This window comes from Adelges cooleyi, unplaced genomic scaffold, assembly GCF_023614345.1.
Source record: "Adelges cooleyi isolate 19-005CV unplaced genomic scaffold, UGA_ACOO_1.1 ACOO_flye_CR_arks_rails_tigmint_CR_PRNA_23, whole genome shotgun sequence".
Classification (NCBI taxonomy): domain Eukaryota; kingdom Metazoa; phylum Arthropoda; class Insecta; order Hemiptera; family Adelgidae; genus Adelges; species Adelges cooleyi.
Window position 1 is genome coordinate 18,373,638 of NW_026095893.1, and position 24,304 is coordinate 18,397,941.

General features: G+C 28.2%; 2 protein-coding genes and 2 long non-coding RNA genes across 5 annotated transcripts in view; 3 read left to right on the plus strand and 1 right to left on the minus strand.

Annotated features, from left to right (window-relative positions):
- The window catches only part of LOC126836209 (uncharacterized), a 30,440-nt gene extending 15,988 nt beyond the window's left edge, over positions 1-14,452 (plus strand). The window contains exons 2-19 of the mRNA XM_050569415.1: positions 3,864-4,019; positions 5,746-5,812; positions 5,888-5,917; positions 6,023-6,070; positions 6,750-6,821; positions 7,193-7,222; positions 7,311-7,337; positions 7,435-7,485; positions 7,745-7,774; positions 8,388-8,477; positions 11,360-11,413; positions 12,059-12,088; positions 12,176-12,202; positions 12,588-12,650; positions 12,980-13,006; positions 13,176-13,196; positions 13,498-13,584; positions 14,013-14,452. Of these exons, the coding sequence (XP_050425372.1) occupies positions 5,752-5,812; positions 5,888-5,917; positions 6,023-6,070; positions 6,750-6,821; positions 7,193-7,222; positions 7,311-7,337; positions 7,435-7,485; positions 7,745-7,774; positions 8,388-8,477; positions 11,360-11,413; positions 12,059-12,088; positions 12,176-12,202; positions 12,588-12,650; positions 12,980-13,006; positions 13,176-13,196; positions 13,498-13,584; positions 14,013-14,251 (987 nt within the window). The 5' untranslated portion in view covers positions 3,864-4,019; positions 5,746-5,751 and the 3' untranslated portion in view covers positions 14,252-14,452. The remainder of the gene's footprint in view (positions 1-3,863; positions 4,020-5,745; positions 5,813-5,887; positions 5,918-6,022; positions 6,071-6,749; positions 6,822-7,192; positions 7,223-7,310; positions 7,338-7,434; positions 7,486-7,744; positions 7,775-8,387; positions 8,478-11,359; positions 11,414-12,058; positions 12,089-12,175; positions 12,203-12,587; positions 12,651-12,979; positions 13,007-13,175; positions 13,197-13,497; positions 13,585-14,012) is intronic.
- On the minus strand, positions 2,330-3,020 carry LOC126836216 (uncharacterized). The gene is made up of 2 exons (XR_007685296.1): positions 2,736-3,020; positions 2,330-2,526 (listed from the first exon to the last, which is right to left on the minus strand). It is a non-coding gene; the product is annotated as an uncharacterized LOC126836216 (long non-coding RNA).
- Positions 14,453-16,910: 2,458 nt separating the features above from the next.
- LOC126836212 (uncharacterized) lies at positions 16,911-20,431 on the plus strand. Of its 2 annotated transcripts, none has more exons than XM_050569419.1 (11): positions 16,911-17,053; positions 17,519-17,585; positions 17,663-17,692; positions 17,773-17,817; positions 18,399-18,452; positions 18,750-18,779; positions 18,871-18,897; positions 18,994-19,044; positions 19,325-19,357; positions 19,658-19,747; positions 20,053-20,431. In XM_050569419.1, exons 2-11 carry the CDS (start codon positions 17,525-17,527, stop codon positions 20,286-20,288), a joined length of 657 nt encoding a protein of 218 aa, XP_050425376.1. In that variant the 5' UTR covers positions 16,911-17,053; positions 17,519-17,524; the 3' UTR covers positions 20,289-20,431. The 2 variants fall into 2 exon arrangements, with proteins under 2 accessions (XP_050425376.1, XP_050425377.1); XM_050569420.1 differs by having other exon boundaries at positions 19,325-19,354.
- A 466-nt stretch (positions 20,432-20,897) lies between these two features.
- Positions 20,898-23,809, plus strand: LOC126836217 (uncharacterized). The gene is made up of 5 exons (XR_007685297.1): positions 20,898-20,976; positions 23,105-23,168; positions 23,240-23,269; positions 23,362-23,409; positions 23,756-23,809. It is a non-coding gene; the product is annotated as an uncharacterized LOC126836217 (long non-coding RNA).
- Positions 23,810-24,304: the final 495 nt, after the last annotated feature.

The following is a 24,304-nucleotide window of genomic DNA, read 5'->3' on the forward strand; positions in this document are numbered from 1 at the left end:
AATAATGGTGGAGAACATTTCATTATAATAATAATATTGTATGATTTTAACGTAACGATATACTGTTAAGATAAGATTATATAGTATTACAATAAAATATTTTAAATTAGAAATCATTGTTTTTTTTCAGTAGTATAGTAAAGGTATATAATAATAATAATATTAATGTTTATTCACGTGTGAAGAAAGTTAACTAGACTCAAACATTACCCACATAAACCGCATAAACACAGATCACGCAGCGTATAGAATACAACTAACCACAGGGTTTCATTGACGCGGTGTGTCTTGTTCAATGAATCGTAGTAATTTTTTTGTGTAATGGTTGCTATGACTCAAATGATTATATTTATTACAAGGCGAAACTGTTTCACTAAAAAGTAAGTGGGATTTTTTTTTTTTACTATCAAACTTAGTGTATGAGTAAGAGCTGTTAGTTCAAAATGGACAGCGATTCCTATCCATCGTCTGCTAGAACGGTGAGGCGTTGCAAACGACGGCGGCGACCGCGTAAAATCCGAACACAACGGCGACGGATAGGTTCTTACACATCTCTTGAGACTGATACTACCGCATCGCGAAGTCGATCGGTAAGTGTTAATTCCAGTTCTAGTTTTTTTTCATTATCACCCCTACGTCAACGGTCGCTCTCGTCGACTTCATATTCTCCTTGGAGCTCGAGTAGCGACGTGAAGTCTTTTCATAGTAAATCAACACTGTGGTTGGAATGTAAGTTTTTTTTTTATTTAACCCATCGTTTCACACAGAGCACATTTTAAGGTTTTTTTTGTACTATACAATTTTTTTAAAAAATAAACTTATAGTTTTTTTATTTTTTTTTATTTTCTAATAATAGTAATTACAAAAAAAAAAACATATTATCAATTAGTAGTGAGTAAAAAGATACATATTTCTTTGAATGATTCAATGTTCTGAGTTTAACTAGTAATTAATAATAATGGAAAAAGTTTAGCAATCGTGTTCTTCAATATAGGTTTACCAACGATGGGTTAATAAATGAATATTAACATTTTTTTTTTTTTACAAAATAAGTAACGTACTTTTTTTATTTAGCGGATACAGATGACGAACATGGAATTGGAAATTGGTCTACATCAGAACCATCAATAATTTCGCTAGCAGATTCATGTAAGTTAATTTTTTTTTTATTTGAAATAAAATAATATTTTCTTCTTTTTTTTTTTAAAAAAAAAAAGGGTCATCAACAGATGTTACTTATGAATCGGATGCAGACGTGTTACCTCCACTTCTGCGTCTTAATCAGCCAGCTATTGAAACCATTTGGCTAACTGATTCGGATTAATATGTAAGTTAGTTTAATTTTTTTAATTATTGTTGAATTAATATTATACTGTTTTTTTTTTTTAGGGTTTTTAGGGAGGTATTTATTATTGTTGAAAACATGAACGTTAGAGATCACTGTAAGCTGATTTTAAATTAGTAAAATAAAAAAAATATTTCAATATATTTTTTTTTTTTTTAAAGGTTAACAGATAGAGTTGTTGGAAATTATTGTCATGTGTACTCTACGCTATGAGACTTAAATGTGAGTAATTATATAATATATATATATATATAACACAATTGATTAGTTAATAGAATGTTTATTAAACACTTTTTTAAATTCACAATACAATTACATTATTTAATAAGATTAATAATACTTTAAAAATAATCCTCGTTCACTCAGATTTTGTTGAATTTTTTATTCTGTAAGCGCTTGGATCGACGAGCATCTGGCGTTTTCACAATTAATACTGAAATATCATTTTCTAAGTTTTGATTAATTATTTTAACACTATTTTTGGTTGCTTCAATAATTATATATTTTAACAAACGACACTTTCGACAGGAGCAGCATTCTAAATGTGAAGGCATTATTATACCTTCTTGTAAGACGGCTATTTCTAAACTAAAACGAGTGAAATATTTTTTTAAATAATTAGCTTGTATACGTTTTCCCTCTCTCAATACATATATTTTTTTTTCCTTTTCGAAATTATACTATAGTTACTAGAAGTTCTCGCATAATCAAATTTATAATTTGATCATAATTAATTTTTAATTCATGGATGAATAGCGCATTTGTATCCGTTGCAAACATTTGAAAATCATAGTTTGCGACAAAAGCCGTTATGAAATCGATACGTCGACATTCACTTGAAAAATTATTAACATCATTAAGTATAGCTGAATATATATCGTTAAAAGATTTTTGATACAACTCCAACTTATTTAAGCGTTCAGTTATATGTGCTTCAATACAATTTGAAATCATCTGAAGTGTTAACAAATTTATACGCGTCAATTTCATACGTTCATTTTTATTACGTAATATCACTGAATCTGTTTTAGGGTTAGTAGTACAACTAAAATCTGAACCTAATTGTATTCGCTTTGCATTGTTTTGAATTGTGTTCACAATGTTGTTGAATATTTGAAATTCCATCAGAGTACGCCACTGTTTTTCATCAAGAATTAGCTGGTCTTGACTATTTTTATAATCTAAATAAACAATAATAGATAATTTTTTATTTAAAAGAATACCTACCGAGATAGTTCTTTTGGGGTCAATGGTGAACGTAGATTTAGATAACACATTTGCCATTTTGTTTAAATAAAATTTTAGCATGCACATAAACGTCCGTACAACTTAACTCTATATTAACTACTTATATCTTTAGCATAAAGATGACGTATATATATATACAAACCTTGAGTATAAAACATACCCCCTCTTCTACTTATTCCAGTGTAATTGACCAAATGGGTTGTGCAATTTTTAGATTCTTTACATTTTGTAATTCTTTTGTCTGGTGTAGAACTTCTTCAAAAGATTCCTCAAGTTTTGTTTTAGATGTAGATTTTTCTATATTTGAATGTTCAATTTTGTCTAATTTAATTATAAAATTATAAATAGCTTCTAGTAGACTACATTTAATACAAGGCATTGTGCTTGGAATAATACTTTTAACATCGACTGTACTACTATACGAAACTCTATGTACTAAACACTTGAAAAAACATTTGATTAACTATATTAGCCCCCCCCCCTCTTCTTACCGCTATATTTTATTTTTAAATTGGAAAAAAAAAATGCAAAAAGTGTAGACGCAGTGACGGAATGAATTAAAGTATGACTCAACCTCAACCTACCTAGCCTAGCATGAGTGCTATCAATCCACATCCTATTAAATTTATCCTAGAAAGTCACGCCTTAACCTACTACGCCACTGCGTCTACAATGTGAATTCATGGTTTTACTAGTACTTAAAGAGTTAATTTAAATGTAAGAATGTTGTAATAAATTAACATCTTTTTTTTATTTAATAGGTTTTAAAATCAATGAGGTGAACCCTTCACTAACCGAAGATAACCACAATCTGGAGACCATCTTGCATGCTCGATCCAAGGTTCGTCGTTCGGCTCCCAAGATCTCAGACCTTGACGACAATAAAAACATGAGACATCATCATTTGATCCATCACCAATATAAATAAAACCGGCTTCACTCATAAGTTCTCGCTTTGAAATAAGTAGTGTATTACTACATTTATCAAAAGTCTTGTTACGCGTTTTACAATCTAAATAGTCTAATGTACAAAAAACATCACATTCACTATTATAATCATCCATTATTATACTGTTTAAATTGAATTAAAATGACTATCATTTATTTGAAACATGTTTTTATATATGATTTATTTCTTCCACTTCTTATTTAGTAAAACACTCAATGTTACAAATAATTTTCTATACTAAACAATGTATAAGGTTAAACTATAATTTGTATAAAATGGGCGGTAAAGCCCCAAATTACTACTACTCAAAATATACTTCAGTTTTAGTATTTCGGTCGTAATATAAGACTATAGACAACACGGACGAAAGTCACTTCAAAATAGTTAGCATAACAAGTTAGATAAAGTTGATATTTGGCTTGACAGCTGTATCATTTCAACCATTTAACTAAATTGTTCCAGCAATCTTCAAAAGTTGTAAGTATGCTTAAAATGTTTATCCAACAAAATACCTTTCAAGCACTCAAACCTTGTTATATAATAAAAGAAATGTATTGTTTTAAGAAACATCGTAAAGTCAAAGAAATTAATTATTTAAATAATAAACATTACTGTAAAACCAAAACCTCATACAAACCTCACATACGTACCGGAGGCGACTGTGACTAATATTTTTTTATTATTTTTTTCTATTTGGTATATACAATCTATACAATTATAACGTACAATGAGTATATATGATAATTTTGATTATAACTGCGTGTTGGGCTTGAATAAGAAACCGCCCATCGACCACACTTTACGGGAATTTTATCATTTTTTTCGTTTTATTACTGTTGTAGTAGGTCTCGGCACCACTTGCGTTTCAGTCTTTAAATAGGGTTCCTTGGCATGCTAGGTAATGCTAGGTTCCTGGCCAGAATCTTAGTATAGTTGAAAAGAGAGTTACGATATCTGACATATGATTGAGTAGCACATTCAGGTACTGTTTTAACGTGAAGATGTAAGGTTTTGTTGGTTATATAGAAAGAAGCCTTAGTAATGAGACGGAGAGTTTTATTTTGGACGGTTTGAATTTTCTTTAGATTTGATTTTTTTGCGGTTCCCCAGATTTGTAAGCAGTAGGTCCATAGTGGTTTTATTAGTAGTTTGTAGAGGGTCGGTTTGGTCTATAGCATTAATTTTGACGATGGATTTAAGAATATTTTGATGATGCGTAGTCAGTGGTTAAGGTGGGTTTTAGAATTTCAACTTTGCGTCGGAGTAGTTGGAAATTTGGATGTTATGTTAAAATAAAGAGCAGTGGTTTTGTTTTTAAGGTAAATGTGACTTGTACTCATTTGCTATCATTGATTTTTACCCTCCATTCTTTGTTCTAAATTTTGAAGTTACTCGAGGTGAGGTTGGATATTGTGAGGGGCTATTTCTGGGGTTTTGTGAGAGGAAATAATGACTTTGTTGTCAGCATATTTTGCTACTGTTGTGTGTTGGTTAAACAGGCTGATCTGCCGAAAACAAATTAAAAAATAGTGCAGCTGCAATGGCTTCTTGAGGTACTCCAGCTTCTATTTTTGAGGTAGACGAAAGGGATGAACAGGTAAAGGTACGGTGGAAGTGTTTTTTTTTTAGTTTGAACAGGAGGCCTGTGTGCCACACCCGTTCGAACGCCTGGGCAACATCTAAAAAAGCTGTCGTGCATATTGTTTATTTTCTAAAGCGGCGGCTATTGTGTCAGTTAGTCTATTTATTTGATGAATTGTCGAATGGTGACTACGGAAGCCAAATTGGGTGTCTAGGATAATGTTGGCTGAGGAAAAAAGTGGGTAGAGTCTTTTAAGGATTAGTTTTTCGAAAATTTTGGAAAAGATTGGAAGCAGACTTAAAGGACCGTAAGAAGATGGAACGTTAAGAGGTTTTCCGGGCTTAGGAATAAGTACTACGACAGAAAATTTCCATCCAAGAGAAAAGTACGACAACCTTAGAATTGCATTAGAGATATATGTTAGGAGAACTAGTGTTTTTCTTTTTTGGTAATTTCTTAGCAACTTCAGAGGTTATTAAATCGAAACCAGTCCATTAAAATTTAGAAAAATTAGAAATACAGTGTTCAATTTCTCCAGGAGAGAACGCTTTAGGAGGAAGGATCATAGGGAGAGGTGTCGTGACAAACATGAAATTATTTTATGTTTGTTATTTTTTGCAGGTAACAATGAAACTTTTCTGCGTTTTGTTATCATTTATATGTTCCGTATATGTTTCAGCAGATTTAAGTACTTATATTATTTTCATACTTACCTACACAAGACAGTAAAAAACTAAAAATAATATTTAACTAATTTTTATAGATCTCTATAGAAGGGAAGTTTTCATTACAAGTCAGTAATACTGTTTAACATATAGATCATAGACTAACTTTATAAGCATTTTATTAATTTTAATATTTTTTTACATATTATTCGAACAAAAAAAAAATACTACAGACAAACACATCAAGGCAGCTTCTAAAAATAATCATGATTTACACGGAAGTAAGATATATAAGAAATTAATAATATACTAATATTTGTATCACCTGAAGAAAGGGAATACTCCCACAGTACCTTTTCTGTCATAACAGAAGCCAATTATGAGGTTACGTCAGGTCGACAGCCAGTAAAATATTTTTTCAAAAAGTACGAGGAGTCCTATTTTGTCCCATGTAAGTCCCATGTGCGCTGGGGCAATAGGTAAGAGGAAATGATGTAGGAAATCCTCATTCCTAGAGAATGAAGCTTGTGACACCAGCCGAACTAACATTGCAATGACTGTTTATCCAGCCATGTGTCTACCCAATTCTTGTGTTATTAAAAGTGGGGACATATTTCAAAGACAATATTTTGGTCTGGTTCGCTAGATAATATGAATGGACGTGTCTGTAAAGAGAGGACAGAATATGAGAGAATACATAAAGGGTGTGATTTCGAGTAAAGCAATGAGAATCGAGAAAGATTTCTAGAAGAGAGGATAGATTTATATAACTTTTACGAATGGAGGAAATAAGTAACAAATAATTATTTTATGTGAAATAGAGAAATTTGAAATTAGATTAAAAATGTTAAAGTAAATCACTGGTAGGACTAGCGTTAGAATAAATGGCGTGGTGAAATATTATTCTAATATTTTTATATTTATTATAATATAATTGAACAATTTTTTTGTTTATTATAGACAGTCTGGAACGTGTTATCAAACATATTGTTTTTGCAAATAATTATGGATATGGTTATGAATATAATATGTGTAATTATTATTACATAAAATTAAAAACTTATCAAAATAAAACGTACTAGTAAAAAACATATTTTCATTGTTTATTAAAAATTTAACAATATTTTAATTTTATGCAAATTTATTAGTATTTTTTATAAATTATACTCTAAAATTTAAATGAAAAACCACACTGTTAGCAATGTGTTAACTCTATCAACCACTACCAATCATTGTCTTTAAAACGGTTAGTTTAAAAGTCACCACTCTATTTAATAGTATCAAGGGCATTTCCCCCTAAATTACTAATACACATGTTTTTTTTTTCTATCATGACCTTCGTCTTTATTGTAGAATAGAATCTTAAATCCATCATACAATAAATTACATTATATTAATTGCAGACGCATTAAGTCTTATGATCGCTGTACCAGGTAGTAATTTTCATTACATTTTATGGAAGTATTTCCGCCCAGTTTTTTGATTTTCATCAAGTATACAATGTTTCCATATTCATTTCAGAGCATATAGACCTTGCCGATATATTTTGTAACTATATTTATATTCATAATTAACATACATTGTTTCAATCATAGAAAATATGTACATTAAAATTAATTAAAATTTAATATATTTTAAATTTTAGTTTATATCCATTTCCAGAGATGTATAAGATCAGTAATAAGACTTAAAACAAGTAAAAATAAATTTATCATTTTTTTTTTTTTTTGAAAATTGATAACTACTTAGTTGTAAAGTTCAGAATCATAATGCTTTTGCAGTATTTGTTAAGCTTTTGATAATAATTTGAAATATAATTCAAATTTTTTACTTAACCGTTTTTATTAGAAATAACTTAATGGCTATACAATATAATGATTGGTTAATATTATTGGTTTAATCAATCAATCTTAGTTTTATAATGACTGTTATCACTAAAAAACTTAACGTTTTAGGTGTACCTGTGCCTGATGTACAAAACCAAAGTAAATATGAGCTTATACTATTTACAGTCCCTCTCACCTGAATAGTTTGACTGGTCGGATTACTTACACCTTCCATTTTCAGCGTTATGGTTCGTTGTTGCTCTATAGCTTCTCATTTCAATTTTATTGTATTGCAAGTCTGTAAATAAGAAATTGTATCGGAAAAGTACTTTATAAAGCTAAAAATGGTAGAATGTTATCCCCCTCAATTGTTTGGATCCAGAAAAATACCCTAGAAATAAGTATTTTTTCAACTTGCCAGTTTGTACAAACAATTATTAGCTATATCACTGTTCTGTGAAATTTTATACAATTTTGTATCTGGAGAAACTAGTTTATGTTTTGAAGTGAAATTTTCTTATGTGACTCCAAAACATTAAATAAACGACGTTCAATGGCCGAGCTGGTGTGTTTACCTCGAAAGGTTTACGGTCATTAATAGAAAATAGTTAGTTAGCTATCAATCTCTCTTCTCTCCTATCTCCCCAATGTCATTTAGATACAAAAAGACATTTTTTTTAAAAGTTTGCTACTTAAAAACAATACTCGAGAAAATATTTGTTCAATCTTTTTATTATTTGTTATCAAAATGATGATATATACATTTTCGCAGCTTCTGGAAACTTAAATTTGCCTCAACTTGGAAAAGATAGAAGACGTACTACTAGAAAAGCTCTAAGACAAATAATTATCAACGTATTAGGTAAATATTAGTATAAAATTGTAATGGTACTGCTTTTTCAACCATATATTCATTATATTTAAAACGTTATTATCATATTAAATATAATACAATTGTAATGAGATATATTTTGCAAACTAACAATAGTTACAAATTATATTAAAAACCAAAATTTTACAAGAAACGAGGTGAAAGTTCATAGAAAAGTTGAAAAGTGTAAAAAAGCGACCACCGTAATCAAAATAGTTAAAATAATGATGTATAAAAATAAGATAACTTTTTGTTTTATTATCTTTACTATGAAATTTACACAATTTATTTTAAATTTTCTCAGCTTTCTGAAAAATTATTAGACAAATTTTTAAATTTTGGACTACGCAAATAAAAAAACAATTTTAATGATTTTCTGATGACATGCAGTGTAATTTCCAAAAAAAATTTTCGGAGTGGGGGGGGTGGACATTTTTTATTTACTTTCTCGATTTTTAAAAAAACAAGTTAGTATGGGGATGGAAATTAAAATAAATTGACTCTGTAAGTCTAATAGCTTGAAGTAAATAGACGAAATATTATTTTACTTTTTAGATGGAACCGAACCTCCCGTCTCCAAAGATAAGATGTGTCGTCTCTTAGGATTGTGGACGAGTACAGAAATCCCATCATTTTACATTGAAGTTGCTTACATCGAACCTTATCAGAGTGGTGTTTGTAACTTAAAGGATAAATACGATCATGTTATTAAGTACAGACCTTTCGATGACGTATATTGGCAAGTAGACGAAAAAAATATCGAACTAAAAATAGTAGAACTTAAGGAACAACTATTTCATGAAGACATAGCAGTTATCACAGTCAGATAATTTTGACCAGAAACTAAAAACTTCTAAAATTATATAGTATCATTGTTTTTATATTTAAATAATTGCTGCTGACTGAAATAATATTCCAATTGTCAATTTATATAATGTATTTCATAAAAAAAATATTTTGCTCACGGTTAAAACACATTTGTTGTTTTATATTTTTATCATTATCGCGTGTGGTATTATTTTGACCGAGAGTAGGTTTATGTTACGGTCTAGTCTGGTCGCAAATGACGCGAAGAGTAGTCTCTCTCTCTTCAGAAACAAGTTGTTTTTGTGAACGTATGTTATATGATATAAGGGAATCTGAATTTATGAACGATATTGGGTTAGGGCTGTTGGGTAGTTACAGGGGTTAGCTAGTTGGTGATTTCTACAATGCAAAAATATAAAAACTTCAAACATTTTACTTTTAGTACACTTATAACGATAAAACAAAATACTTTTGGAAACCAATAATGGTTATATAAAAGTAGTTTATGTGGAGTTCTAACAATGTTAAAACATATAAATGTGATACCTACAGTTGTTTGTCGTTAATTTATATTTCCACAGTCTTTGTGAATAACATCTGGTTTCTGATATGAACAAAATAAAACTAAACAAATTGTTGTAAACTGTAGTATGTTATAATGTAAGAAAACAATATATTGTTGGCTGCATGCGATTATAATATGACCTATGGAGTAAAATAACATTATTAATATTAATAGGTTATGTGATAATATTATAGCTATTTTAAAATAATTTTAATGAAAACTTGTTTTCGATCAAAAACAAAATTGTACATTTTTTTTTTGTATAATATTACAGTTTTTAAAATGGTAAACTTAAAAGATTGCAACACCTATAGGTATTTGTCATTTGTTTACGTTGTTTACTTTGCTACATGTAATTTCAGAAAAACGGTTCAAACTTTTGAATACACAAACGACAAAGCAAAATAAAAAAACAACTGGGTAAAACAAATATGAAAAAAACGTTGTGGTTTTGTTTTAATAGACGTTTTTGTACTTTTTTCGTTTGGTGAGATACTTTAGTTTGTGGAGTTAATGTTAGACAATGTTATTTTCTTCCAGAGCTCTATCGACCGTATTATTTAGTTTGAACATATTTAAATTAAATGGATGTTTTTCTAGATTTTGAATGAGACTTCACCTTAGAACCGAAACCGTACCGAAGGCGACTGTGACTAATAAAAATTGTTTTTTTTTTGTAAATTATTATTTGAAATTTAAAATGAAACAATTGTTTATTTTTTTATCGTTTGTCTTTGCAATTGCTTCGGGGGACGATCAAAGTAAGTATTTTCATGCATAACCACACAAGAGAGTTAAAAAAAAAAAATCTAAAAAAAAATGTGATATTAAATTTATAGTGGACTATTTGGAGGAGGTGGTCATTACAAGTCAGTTACAAATTTTTCATACGGAATAACTTTTAAATTATTGAAATTTTACTGTTTTCATAAATATATATTTTATTTAACAATTTACTACAGACGCGTATATCCAACAAGCGTCTGACTATTATGATGATGTAAACGGAAGTAAGATAAATTTAAAATTAATATTATTATATTTTGTAATTGTTTCATTATGTTGGCTTGGTTTTCAAATGTTTTAAAAAATAAAAATAAATAAATTCTTTGAAAAAGTGAGCGAGGTGTATACATTCCTGCTATTAAAGAACCAGTATATACAAAACTAATGTTGCCGGTATAGGTTATCACTGTAAAATTATTAAATTTCGGTCAAAACGGCAAATATGAACAAATTTTGTGTAAATTACAAATTGGGATCTCCATAAAAACGCTTAAAAAACAAAAAAAGAGTTAATATTAAAAAAAAACGGAAAATCATGTTATTTTTATACATAAATATCTTAACTATTTTTAGTAGTGTGTTAGTTTTTTCCCCGTCTTTCGACTTTTCTATGAATTTTTACCTCTTTTTACCTACCAACTTGTTTGTCTTTTATGTCTATTATGATTTTATTTGAAACTTGTTTTATAGTGTTACAATTATTCGTTTATTCTAGATGGTTTGGAGTACGTAATTGAAACAATTGTTAATGAAGATATTTATTGGAAAGGTAATTTTCTTACCTATAACATTATAGACATGGCTTGTTATTAGATACAAAAATACCACAAAAATGTATTCATTTATGATGAGTAAACCTTAGATTTTACTCTCAAATCTAAATTGTAAATTTTATGAAAAAAAAACAATGATGTTAGCTCTGACAATATCAACCTATCATTATAATATTTTGTTCTGCTCACCACATCTACTTCCATTTTATCGTTACATTATTATCATAAAGTTTCTCGTTAGAGGCTTCCCATAGGATTCACGCAAGTTCGCCGTACAAGTTGTGTGGCCGCCAAGGTCGTCCAGAGCTTTCTGTCGAACCACATTCTGTAGAAATACGTTTACACAGAACGTTTAGCTTAAGTATGATGTTTGTAGTCATTTCTCCATGCCAAACCGGCCACAAGCTTCCCTGGAATTAAATAAACTCATTTTACTCTTTCCCGCGATTAATCTATTTCTTATCTTCGCTAACCCTTGTCGCGCCAATGTAAAAGTAAGGTAAAAAACTTAGCCTCGTCATGGTATGAAAAATAGGTCGCCTATCGATCAAATAGTAGGCTTAGGTGTATAACTCTTCACTTTTAATTTTCAAAATTTTATTGTTTATGTAGCAATAATTATGTAATATATTTTATTTCAGCCCACCTGCATTTTATGCTCGCTTTTCCGGGTAATCATTTTCACTGCATTTGATGGAAATATTTCCATACCGTCGTTCGATATTCATTTAGCATACAATGTTTTATTTTAATTTCAGAAAACGCAAACCTGACCAACATACAGAGTAACTACATTTATGTTTACATTCTTATATTTGCCATATATTTGTATTTATTCTTTACACAGCCCCATTATTTATACGTATTAAAAATAATCATACAAGGTGATTCATTATGGATAAGGCTCTCATTTTCTCTGAAAATATTAATATTCCGGACATCATTTTTTCTCTATACTTTTAGGTACACGTTTTACTATATTTTACATTTTTTCCCCTCTATTTCTTCTACAAAAAAAAAAGCAGTTTGAGTTGATTTTTACAAACGGAAACATATGTTTTTAGTTTCATAAATCAGTGTGTTATCCAATATGAATCACTCTGTATGCTTACATTTTGGATTCAATCATAAGTATCGCATATTATATAAAATAATTTTTTTATTTTTCAGTACCTATTTCAGAATTTATAGATTTACAGAGAACTATACGAGAAAAAATAATAGCTACATTACGTAAATATAAGATTTAACATTTAAAAACGAACCATTTTTAAAATTTATAAATACTGTGGTCTAAAAATGAATGAAAATAATTCAATTTAAGTTCAAAATCATAAAGCAATATATTTTTTGTCTATGTTTTGCATGGTAATTATCGATTGAATAATAGTTCAAATTAAACAATTTGGAGTTGCCATTACAAATAATGTAGTGTTAATAGTATATTGTTCATTGAATAATTATTATTGTTTAAATAATTTTCAGTTTTTGAATTTATGTTACGGATGTAATAGAAAGTTAGTTTAAATTAACTGTATAATGATATGAATTTTTTTTTGTAGCTGAAATGCCTCATGTTGATGTCCAAAGTAATTATACATTTATTCGATAGATTTTAAAGTTTGTTTTAAAATTAAAATTTGCTTTTTTTGGTTTTCAAATAATGATAACAACAACATGTGTAACTTTATGAATTAAATAGATGATTTTGGATTTATTTACTGTATAATAATTTATTATATAATATTTTATTTATAGCTATTCCTGTGCCAGACGAAGGTAGTTACAAGTCATTTTTCAAGAGTCGTAAATAGCATTTAAGGCTTGTTTTATAATTGAAAATCGTATGTTGTTAATGTTTTATGTCAAACAATTCATCCAGAAGAAGAATCTATGATTTATCAATAATATGACTGTGTTATTATCATATTTTTATCGCCTAATCTAACATTATAATATTTATCATGGAAAAGTAACGTAGTATTTTTATGTTCCATGAAATATATTACAGCTCAGTACAAACAACATGACATGCAGTATGGTGTTTTTTGATATCAAATTTTCTAAATCATTTTTGCAGATTTTGAAAACGATTTGAGACAGCTTGGAATTGATAGACGACTTCTTACTGAAAAAGCTATAAAAAATGTAATCAGAAGTGCACCAGGTAAATATTACTAAAGAGTTCAGTAAATGTCATAGATTTTTTCTAATCACTTAATCATGCAAATTCAATCATCAACTATCTTATTTTGCTCAACTTCAACCCCTATGCGGCACGTGAATGGGTTGAGTAATCTAACCTAAATTTTTGCAGAATTATTTTCTAATATCATAGAAAAAAATTAGGGGGTTACAGAAACCAAATTCTAAAGTTAGATTTTTTTTTTGAACCACCCTAATAAACACTTAAGCAATATGTGGATTATGGAGAGTGTTCTTAGCTAGATTTAGTTAATGTAAGATTAAGTGTAGTTCCATTAATAAATTTAAAAAACTAGTTATTTGATATTTTATAATTATTTATAAAAATGTATAAAACTAATTATTTTACTTTCAACTTATTGAAAAAAAATTGTTTTTTTTTATTTTCAGGTTTAACTGAACCAAATACCGCTTTGAGAGAGTTGTGTTGTTTAATTGGATTGATGAATAGTACAAAATTTGGCAAAATATTTTCAACAAATGAAGGAGTGTATCCAGAAGTCTATTGTAGCTTATACGATGGAGCTTATCATTATATAGTATACAGAACCTTTGAAAGCATTTGGCACCAAGTAGACCCTCATAATTTCGATATTCAACTAGAACCACTTTGGTCCCAGCTAGAATAATAGTTTAGGCCAGGAATCAAAATCATAACTCTTATAAAATTATATACCTAATCCTATTGTTATTACATTTATATAGCTTGTTCATATTGCACTACTAACTACAATGTCAATTGATTTCATGTGTTTCATAATAAATAGTTATGCCAACTAATAGAATTTGTTTCTAGTTTGGTTTTCTAGGAGATGTATAGTAGCCTTTCTCTCTAGTCTGTTCAAAGAGTTGCTTTCCATTTTGGCCTTAGAAAAAAAGATTGAGGTTGATCCATTTCTTGATATTTATTTATGTTGCCTGTGAGCCAACAAACCTTTGTGGTCTGGTACTTTGTTTAATCCTTGTTGCTAGTAGATGTCTTTGAATTCCTCGAGGCAACTTTCCTATGCTTTGAAATTTTTTTCATTCTTGGCCCTTTCCTTTTCAATCCTTTGCGCGTCCTTAACTCTGTATCTCCCCGTGGTATCTAGTCGCACTACTGTAGACGTCGAGCTACTTGACATTGATGATAAGGAGGCGTTTGGCTCTCCTTCTTCCCACTCCTTAGGCATCTGTTATGCTTGTTTGCAGTGTACTACATTTTTTTTGTGGTTTTATCCGTCTGGTTTTTGTTATTGCTAATATTGTGTACTGTAATTATTTTTTTTTTTTTAACACACCGCACGTGTGGCCTACTTTGGCACGCGCCCGAGTTCTCGGTGGGCGGTGATGGGATGGGAAAAAATGTTTCAGTCTTATTCAGCGCTTCCTCTAGGTCTATAAGTTAGGGTGTTGTATTACTTATCATTACTACTTTATCTAATTTTCAGAAAATACTACTGTATAATATGTCTCAAAAGTGCAAAAAAAATCGAGAACGGAGCATATAACACTCCTGTCCTATTCAATTGACTCAGCTGACCAATCTATAATTATACCTATTTATAATTCTTTACATTGTTTCAGTCATAATAAACATGTACATTAAAATTAATTTAAATTTTATTTATTTAAAATTTCGGTATTTATTCATTACCAGTAATGTAGGTATATGATTAGAAATAGTACTTGGAATAAGTAAATATAAAATTTAACGTTGTCTTACGAATATTATAAATTATATATTAGGTACATATTAGATAAATTAAATTTATTATAACAAAACTTAAAGCTAAAGTTCATAATCGTAATACTGTAAGTTTTTTGGCTAAGCTTGAAAGCTCTTTTGAAAATATCTAATTAAAATTGTTCATTTAAACTATTAAAGCTATAAAGCTTAAAGCTAGTTTATTCAGGCTATTAGAAATAAATAGTCATACAATATATTATTTATTTATCGTATGGCATATACTAAATAACTTGCATATAGTATAAAGGAACAACAAAAAAAATTAAAAAAAACAAAAGTCAAACAAAATAAAAAATTATAATATATTACAAAAAACCAAATTATTTTTACAAGTGTATATCCAAGGTAACCAATCCAGGGCCTCTTTGGTCATTGTCATGGTATCCTTCATTCCTCCTTGGAATTTTCTTCTTGGATAGTCTGATACAATGTGTTCCGTTGTCTGATTTTCATAACCACAATCACACTCAAGACTATAAAATATATTATTTAGTTTAATTAATCTAAGTTTTAGAGTGACTAATATAGACAAAATCAATATCCACGTTAACCCTTATTCATTTCCACGTTTTGGTCAGAATTGGATTTTCATAATAGTAATTAATATTATAATTATTTTTACTTTTTTTATCAGCCGTAATGCTATCTTTTTGATACTATTTTCAAATTAGGATTCTATCAAAACATTGTTAAACATTTCATTTTTTAAATGGTTAAAAAATATTGGTTTTTCCTTCACTAAAACTTCACAGAATGCAAAAAATTGGTTTGAAAAAAAAATTTGTAATTATTGTTAAAGAAATGACTGTAATAGTCTGACAAATAAAAATGACTTATAAGGAGTCTTCATTTCTGTATTAAGAAGTAGTAGACGCCGTAGTTCAAGCTCTAAATTATAATTTTGCGAAAAATTGCTTATACTTTACTCATTAATAAACGGATGGTATGGTATCCTTTAAAATAAACACTTAGTTGGGAAAATAGATTGCTACTAAATAATTAACTATTAAACAGTTAAACAAAGCATAACTCGGAGGCTTACCAGACTATCAACAAGACTTCACCAAAATGTACAGAGTGCAGATTTATGAATGATGAGTCATAGCGGATGAAGTCTCAGCACGAATGTGTTATTTTTATTCAAAATAGTTGTGACATTAAAATTTATATATGAGAGCAAATGTGTTATACATATATTTTTATAATACACTCTTGACATACAACTAAGGTATTTATATATTATTAAAATGGATTTCTTAAACCGTCCAGAATAAATATTCGGTAAATTTCGAATAAACGAAAAAACAAATGTAAAAAATAACATCATTATAAAAAAAAAATGTTGAACGAATGGTAAATACATGTACAATATGAAACAAGTACGGGTTTTATCGACAAAATAATTGAAATTATTGAATATTTAAACACAAGTCACAAGAGTATCGATTGTAAAATCAATAAATGAAAAGAAAAAAGTCAAAACACTGCGATAGAAAAAAATCAAATCATATAAAATGAATACACCAGCTATGTAAATAAATTTACATGGTACTTTGCAAAATATATTTAGATCATAGTTTTACAGTCAAAATATAAGCCTATAGACAAGACTTTAGCAAGTCGTTTCAAACCGTTTAGTTTTACGAGTAAACCGAGTTTCAATCATTTCAGTCGTCGATAGTATATTTCAGACTTTAAATTTGTAAGTATGCTTTTATTAAAAAAAAAAAGGCAAATTTTAAAATACTTTAAGTTTACATATGTATTTGGGGTAAAAAATCAATTTTATATTTTATATCCTAATAATTATAAGACGATAATATTTTAAATAAAAATACGCTGTGTTAGAATTTCAGTTTATTCAATATTTGGCTCCATTCTTACTGTAGGAATACATATTTCTACCTTTTTTTAAATCGTCATAACCTTCTTTCTGAACATTTTTCTTTAAGCTGAATTCACATCATACATTATTTCTTAGAATAATTTTCTCAGTTTTGCAGGGGAACGGATGAATTAATAAAAGTGTTTGCCCGATAAATTACTTTTCTCAAATACAATTTCTGACTTGTTAAATAAAAAAATCAAATTGGCTATCAAGGAATATCGTCGGTTTAATTAAAAATATATATATATATATTGCTTTTATGATTATTATTATTTGCAGATAAAAATGAAACTTTTTTGTGTTTTGATATCAATTTTTTTTATAAATGTTTCGGCAGATGATTTGAGTAACTATTTTATTTTGCTGTTAACCGCTTAAAGTAGTTAAGATTTAAAAAATCATTAAATGTCACTTATTTTACAGTGGACTTTATGGAGCAGGTTGTCATTACGAGTCAGTAATTTTTTTTTCATATAAAATATCTTTTAATTTTTTACTGTTTTTCAATATAATCGTTAATTAATTTTCTACAGACAAACACATCCGAGAAGCTTACAACTTTAATGGATTAAAAGGATGTAAGATATATTTTAAAACAATTATACTTAACTTGTGCCAAATTATCACTGCTGTGAGTTGTCAGTATAATTTGTCACTTAACAGTTTAAAGTTTTTATTAGCTTCTACAGAAGAAAAAATACAATGCAATAAATTATTACATAATATGCAATTTTAATGGATTTGTAATAATATATTAATTAATATTTCAGAAAAAGTGTGTTTCAACACTGTGTAAATATGTAATACTAATATATAATTGTTTTTTATGAAAAATTATAAATTGTTATAAGCTAAAAATTATAGTTTATCTTAACTGTTACGATTAGGAGTACATGAAGCGTATAGTATCAGATTATCAATCACTACTCAATTTGTGTTGTTGAAATCATTTATATTTAAAGTGGCAGTTTCGATAATTTACTAACATCACATTTAAAACTCCAAGCAGGGAATATTTAAACCAACAATGGGAGCATCGTAAAGTCCTTTTATGGTCATCGGTAGAGGCATAGTGTAGTGTTATTCTAACATTTTGTGTGCTATTATATTGTAATTTCAAACTTATTTTATAGCTCAAACCTTTTATTGTGTATTCTAGATGGACTGGAGTATGTAATTAAAACAATTGTTTTTGAAGATGACTATTGGATAGGTAGTAATAATTATATAATAATAAAGTAAAGCTTCACCAGGCGGAGATGAACTGCGATATCTCACATATTCTTTTCGACAGTCCTTCTCTCTTCTTCCCAGTCGTTGCCTGATTTTTCTCTCTTCTCTTCCATTGGTTATATTTTTCCTGATATCCAGTCGCTTCTTAACTCTCGTTCCCTCATCGTTATTTCTTCCGTACCTAATTTATTTTATTTTAGGCATCATTTTGTCTTCTAATTTCAAATAGAATAGCAATTCAGGCAATATCGTTAACTGATGTAAATTTCACTTTCAGACCAATTGAATTGTATGATCGCTGTACCGGGTAAAAACTATTTGCATTGCATTTTATGGAAATATTTCCACACAATTGTTTGATCTTTGTTAAGTAAACAATGTAATCGTTTTGGTTTTAGAAATAGTTGACCTTGGAAACATACAGGGTGACTACATTCATAATTACGCTTGTTGGCTTTCTTAGTTATTGGTTTGTATCAAAAGAAACGTATACACTGAAATGTACTTTGTTTTAATTCTAGAATATACAAACTACCAGCTGTCCATGCAAAGAGAAATAAAAAATCGATTACGTAAATAGAAAATATCAAATTCAATAATTACTTTGGTCTCTTAAGAAAAACGATAAAAATATATTTAAGTTCAAAGTCTTAAAGCCGTATTATGGTTTTTGTCTAAGCTTTTGTTGATTATGCAATGTATAATAACTGAAACCGATAATTCAAACGTTAATTGGTCTAATTAAACTCATTTTGTGTATTGAGTGACTGTTATTGACAAAATATTGAAAGTTATTTTTATCAACTGTATAATGATTTTATATTCATAGTTATTATATTAGATTTTTTACAGAAATTCCTGTTCCTCAAGTTCCAGACCAAGGTAATAAGTATTTGCTCGATAGGCATGAATAGCCTTAAAGTTGAAATTTAATTTTTTATTTTTCACACAATAATTACAATAAAGTTAACTCTTTTTTTTGGTGAGATAAAGTGAGACTTAAGAAACTACTTAACAGCTGCGGTTAAAATAAACTCTACGAATTTTCAACATCGACGAGCTATAATTGATTTTGAAAAAAAGGTCTTTTTTCTTAGAAATGTTTTTAAAATGAAGAAATTATTCAATACGGGGAACCATTTTTGTTTTGTTACAAACAACATGCTTATTTATTAATTTTTGCAGATTTTAGAACCATAAATTTGACTGGTCTTGGAAAAGCGAGAAGAACTCTTACCAGTGATGCTTTAAGAAATATAATTAGACTTATATTCGGTAATCATTATTATAGTGTTGTAATGGTTTTTAAACTAATATACATACCTTTACCATTTAAAATAAATTATTTCTCTTTTATTAATAACAACGCTTAATATTATACATTTATTCTTATCACTTTAACATACAAATTTATATTTATTTTCATGTTAAAATTACAATTAAACACTTATATATTTGACCGCATTTTTCTAACATACAATTATTGGTTGCATTGTGATAAGAACAATAGAGAAAAGTATAGTGGCCAGTAATCTAAATTTAATAATTTCAAAATAATGTTTATTTTTTAAATTTTTCAGCTGAAAACCAACAAAATGTCACTTCAAGGCTTATTTGTCGGTTTATAGGATTGTTTACAAGTATAAAATACGAGAAATTATTTACGTCAACTGATGAAGTTCTCCCCGATGGCCTCTGTATCATATCGGATGGAGCCAATCATGTTTTAAAATACAGATCCTTTGATGGCATTTATTGGCAAGTAGAGGTCAATGATGTTGATTATAAAGTATGCCTACTTTGGACACAGCTATAAGTCCCGGACTGAAATATGTATATAGGTCGTCTAAAATTATAATGGTATTATTGATTTTATATTTGAATAATTTTTTGCCCTAATAAACTAATTGGCAACTAATTCAATGTACTTTACAATAAACACTTTGCTTACGATTAAAATACATTTGTTGTTTATGTATTTATTGCGTTGGACTTTATTTTAATCCAAAATAGGTTCATAAATGAGTTCTAAGATGTAAAAATTTAAAAAATTGAGATCACATTGTATAAAAACACTATGGAAAATAAAAATTAAATTTCTTATTAAACCCTATGTGAAATTGAGTGGCTCGCGATAAAATGATCACCCTGTATAATATATGTATGATCGTATAATATGGAAGAATGGTAAATAAGTACGATTATCAATACAAATTATTGAAATTAATGTAAACGTTACATGATTAAAATCAATAAATGAAAAGAAAAAAAGTCTGAACTTAACGAAAAAAAAAAAATTAAACCGTGTTAAAAAAAAAATACACCGGCTATGTAAATACATTTGTATAGGCATATTGGAAAATATAATTATTAGTGTTTCAGTCAAAACAAAAGCCCATGGACAAGATTCCAGTAAATCGCTTCAAAACATTTAGTAGTGAACCACAAATTTATCTTCGTCTGATCATTTCAATCGTTGGTAGTATACATCAAACTTTAAATTTGTAAGTATGCTTTTAATCAGATAAAGTCAAATTTTAAAGTACTTTAATTTTAAATAAGTAATTCGCGTACAAAATTGTATTTTCTATTTTTTATCTTAAATACAAAAGACAATGATGTTTTTTGGATAGAATGCTAAATTAGATTTTCAATTTATTCATTATTCTGCAAAATGCTTATAATTTTATTCCTTAAGATTTTTTTTTATTAAAACAGATATGACATTGTCTCTAAAATGTTATCCTCTTCCGATTATACAGGATGTCTCACAAAGATTTGAAAAATTAAATATATTTTGTTTTAATAAAATTTGGGCTTTAAACGCTGCGTTTTTATGGCACTTAACTATTTTACCTTTGTAAATAAAAACTTTTTTTTATTTTTTTAAAAATTCAAATGGCCATTTTATTAAGAATAATTTCCTAAAAATGTTGACTGTTCCAAAACTCTCATCCTAAACTTTATACTTAACCCTATACTGCATGAATTTTTTTATGTTTAAAAAAAAACACTATTGATAAAAATCGTTTTAAAAATCAATAGTTCATTTATTTTACCGACAGCTAGCAATGTAACAAATTATATACTAACCATAATCAATAAATGATATTAATACAAATAACCTAATGCATATATGCACTTACATGCAGTGAAGGATAACTTTAAAAGTAATTATCCAAAACAGCTTGACGACCCGTCAAAATGTACAACAAACTATTGTTAATAAAATGGACCTAATAAAAAAAAAAACTGCACAAAGTAAAACACTTAAGAGCAATACAAACCATGGTATTTACAGCGCAAATTAGTATAAATTAATTTAAGAAAAAATATTTACCTGAACAAGTTATATATTCTGGTCAGGTGGCACTGCTGAGAGCCTTCCTATTCCTACATTATCGTCACTGTATCTTTATCATCAAACTTACTGATTATACATATTTTGTATAGATTGCAAATAAAAAAAATTAAAAAAACTATAAAAACTGTAAAACTGTAACAAGTTATTTAATTTGTCAAATCTTTGTAGGGACACACTGCATAGTAAATATGTATACTACATTATTAGTTTATGGATAAATTGTTGAGCCTTCATTTTGTTTAATAAAGGCTAATAAAAAAAAAAATCCATAAGCTTTTAACCCTTAAAACTATACCTAAGAAGCGAATTAAAGACAAAGTTTTCATCCCTGTCTATGGACTTCGTTTTTGATATTTTGTTGGTTTGTCTATGTACAATTTTTAAAATCAATTTCATACAAATTTAAAACTAATTCAAACTATTTGCCTTGTACACGTGTGCGTTTTTAGTAGCTGTAGAGGCTTATGGGGTTTAATAAGAAATCAAAATGTTTTTTTTTTTTCATTTCGTTTTTAATTTAGAACTACCGTGTAACACGTGTAACATGTGTAGTTGACATGCACGTGTATGAGTTTGTGTTATTATAAATACACGTGTACCTACAACTACACATATTCTTACAACTGTAAGTTTTAATAAGACCTGTATTTATACGTGGTACTATTATTTTATTAGTGCTTGTCACCATGATAAAGCATTACAGCCATCGGGACAAGTTAGTGGAATCTCGGGTAAAATTATTGCATTTAAAACGGAGTAATTCTTTAATATAAATGCATAAATATATTTGATAATTACGCGTACATCTTACTCTCTCTTTAATGTATATCTATCAATAATTATATAACAATATTCTCATGATGTAAGTATAAATATACCATAATATAAATATAGTAAATAAATGAATAATGGAATAATAATAATTATGGTACAATGAAGTATTACAAAATAATAATACATCATATTAGGAAATAAAAAATGATAATTGAGAGAAGAATGAGGAAATTCTTACTTATTTTGTTCTCAATTTTGTAGAGGAAGGTGTAAATAAGTTACAATTTTGGGTCAATAAAGGTCCTTTCAAGTACGATTTCCTACTTGCTATACGAAAAAGTCAATTTGGCGGTCTAGGATACTGTCGTGAAGTCAAAAAACCAAAATAATTTTTAAAAAAAGCATCATGGTAAAACCAAAACTTTCTATTACCAGCACCAGAGGTGACTGTGACTAATATAAACAATTGATTCCATGTTTTTTATTATTTCCAGATAATAATGAAACATTTCTTTGTTTTAACATCATTTGTCTTTGTTAATGTATTGGCAGATATAGGTATTTATTTTATTTTTATACTTACCCACACGGAATAGTTAAATAAATTATTATTTATTTCTTCTATACAGATCATTACACGAAGGAGGTTTTCATTACAAGTCAGTAACATTTTTATCAAATACATCAACTTCATGAGTTTTTTTTAATTTGCATAATTTAATACACAACATTTTTAAAAAAAAATCTATAGACAAATACATCAAGGCAGCTTCTGAACAAAATGATATTTTAAAAGGAAGTAAGATTTGTAAAAAAATAATTTATAAATATATATTTTTTGTAAATCGCCCAAATACGTTTTTATTTAAACGATTAAACAAATCTTTATAAATACAAATCAAAGGCACGAGACATTCTGTCATAATGGATGAAGTTACAAATGAAATATAGAGTGAGGTACCACGGTACATGACATTTGGAGATGGTGTATTTTTGGTAGGAAAAACCACGGTATGAAGTTAATAGGCCTGAGGAGTGGAGAATTGCACTTGACGGAAAAGAACTCGGAATCAGTAGGAGTAATACAATACATTAGAGTGTATGAGTTTTATGATTTAATTTAAAGCCTTTTTTGTTTATTTTAGATGGCCTGGAACATGTAATAAAAACAATTGTTTATGAAAAAACATATATTATGGGTAATTATTATAACATATTAACAAAAAGACGCCAAGTGGATCGTTGGTGTTATTAGTTTCGAAAAGTTTTTAATTTATATTAAAGATAGCCAGGTTCTCGTTGTCTATTTCATGTAGCTCACCTTGTCTGTGGATTTGTTTTTTTATAAGCTAGTTCAGAATATATAGTATCTATGAGTCATGAGAAATGCTCTAAATTATCTAGACGAAGTTAATAACTATAATTAATGTAATTATAAAAATAAAAGGGATGGTAGAATGGATTGAAAACATAATATTTGTGGTACGAGTATGCTTTTAAAACATGCTTACTCGTTCTAACTCTATTAATACTCTAATATTATTGTGATACAGTATTTCCACGTACCTTATTCTAGTCCAGTGACGGTGTAGAAGTTGGCTCTGATGGCGAAGATCATTTAATTCAACGCTTTTATTATGAAGATAATATTTTTCTCTATAACTCTACACTTATCGTCCTTTAAAGGCGGCCAT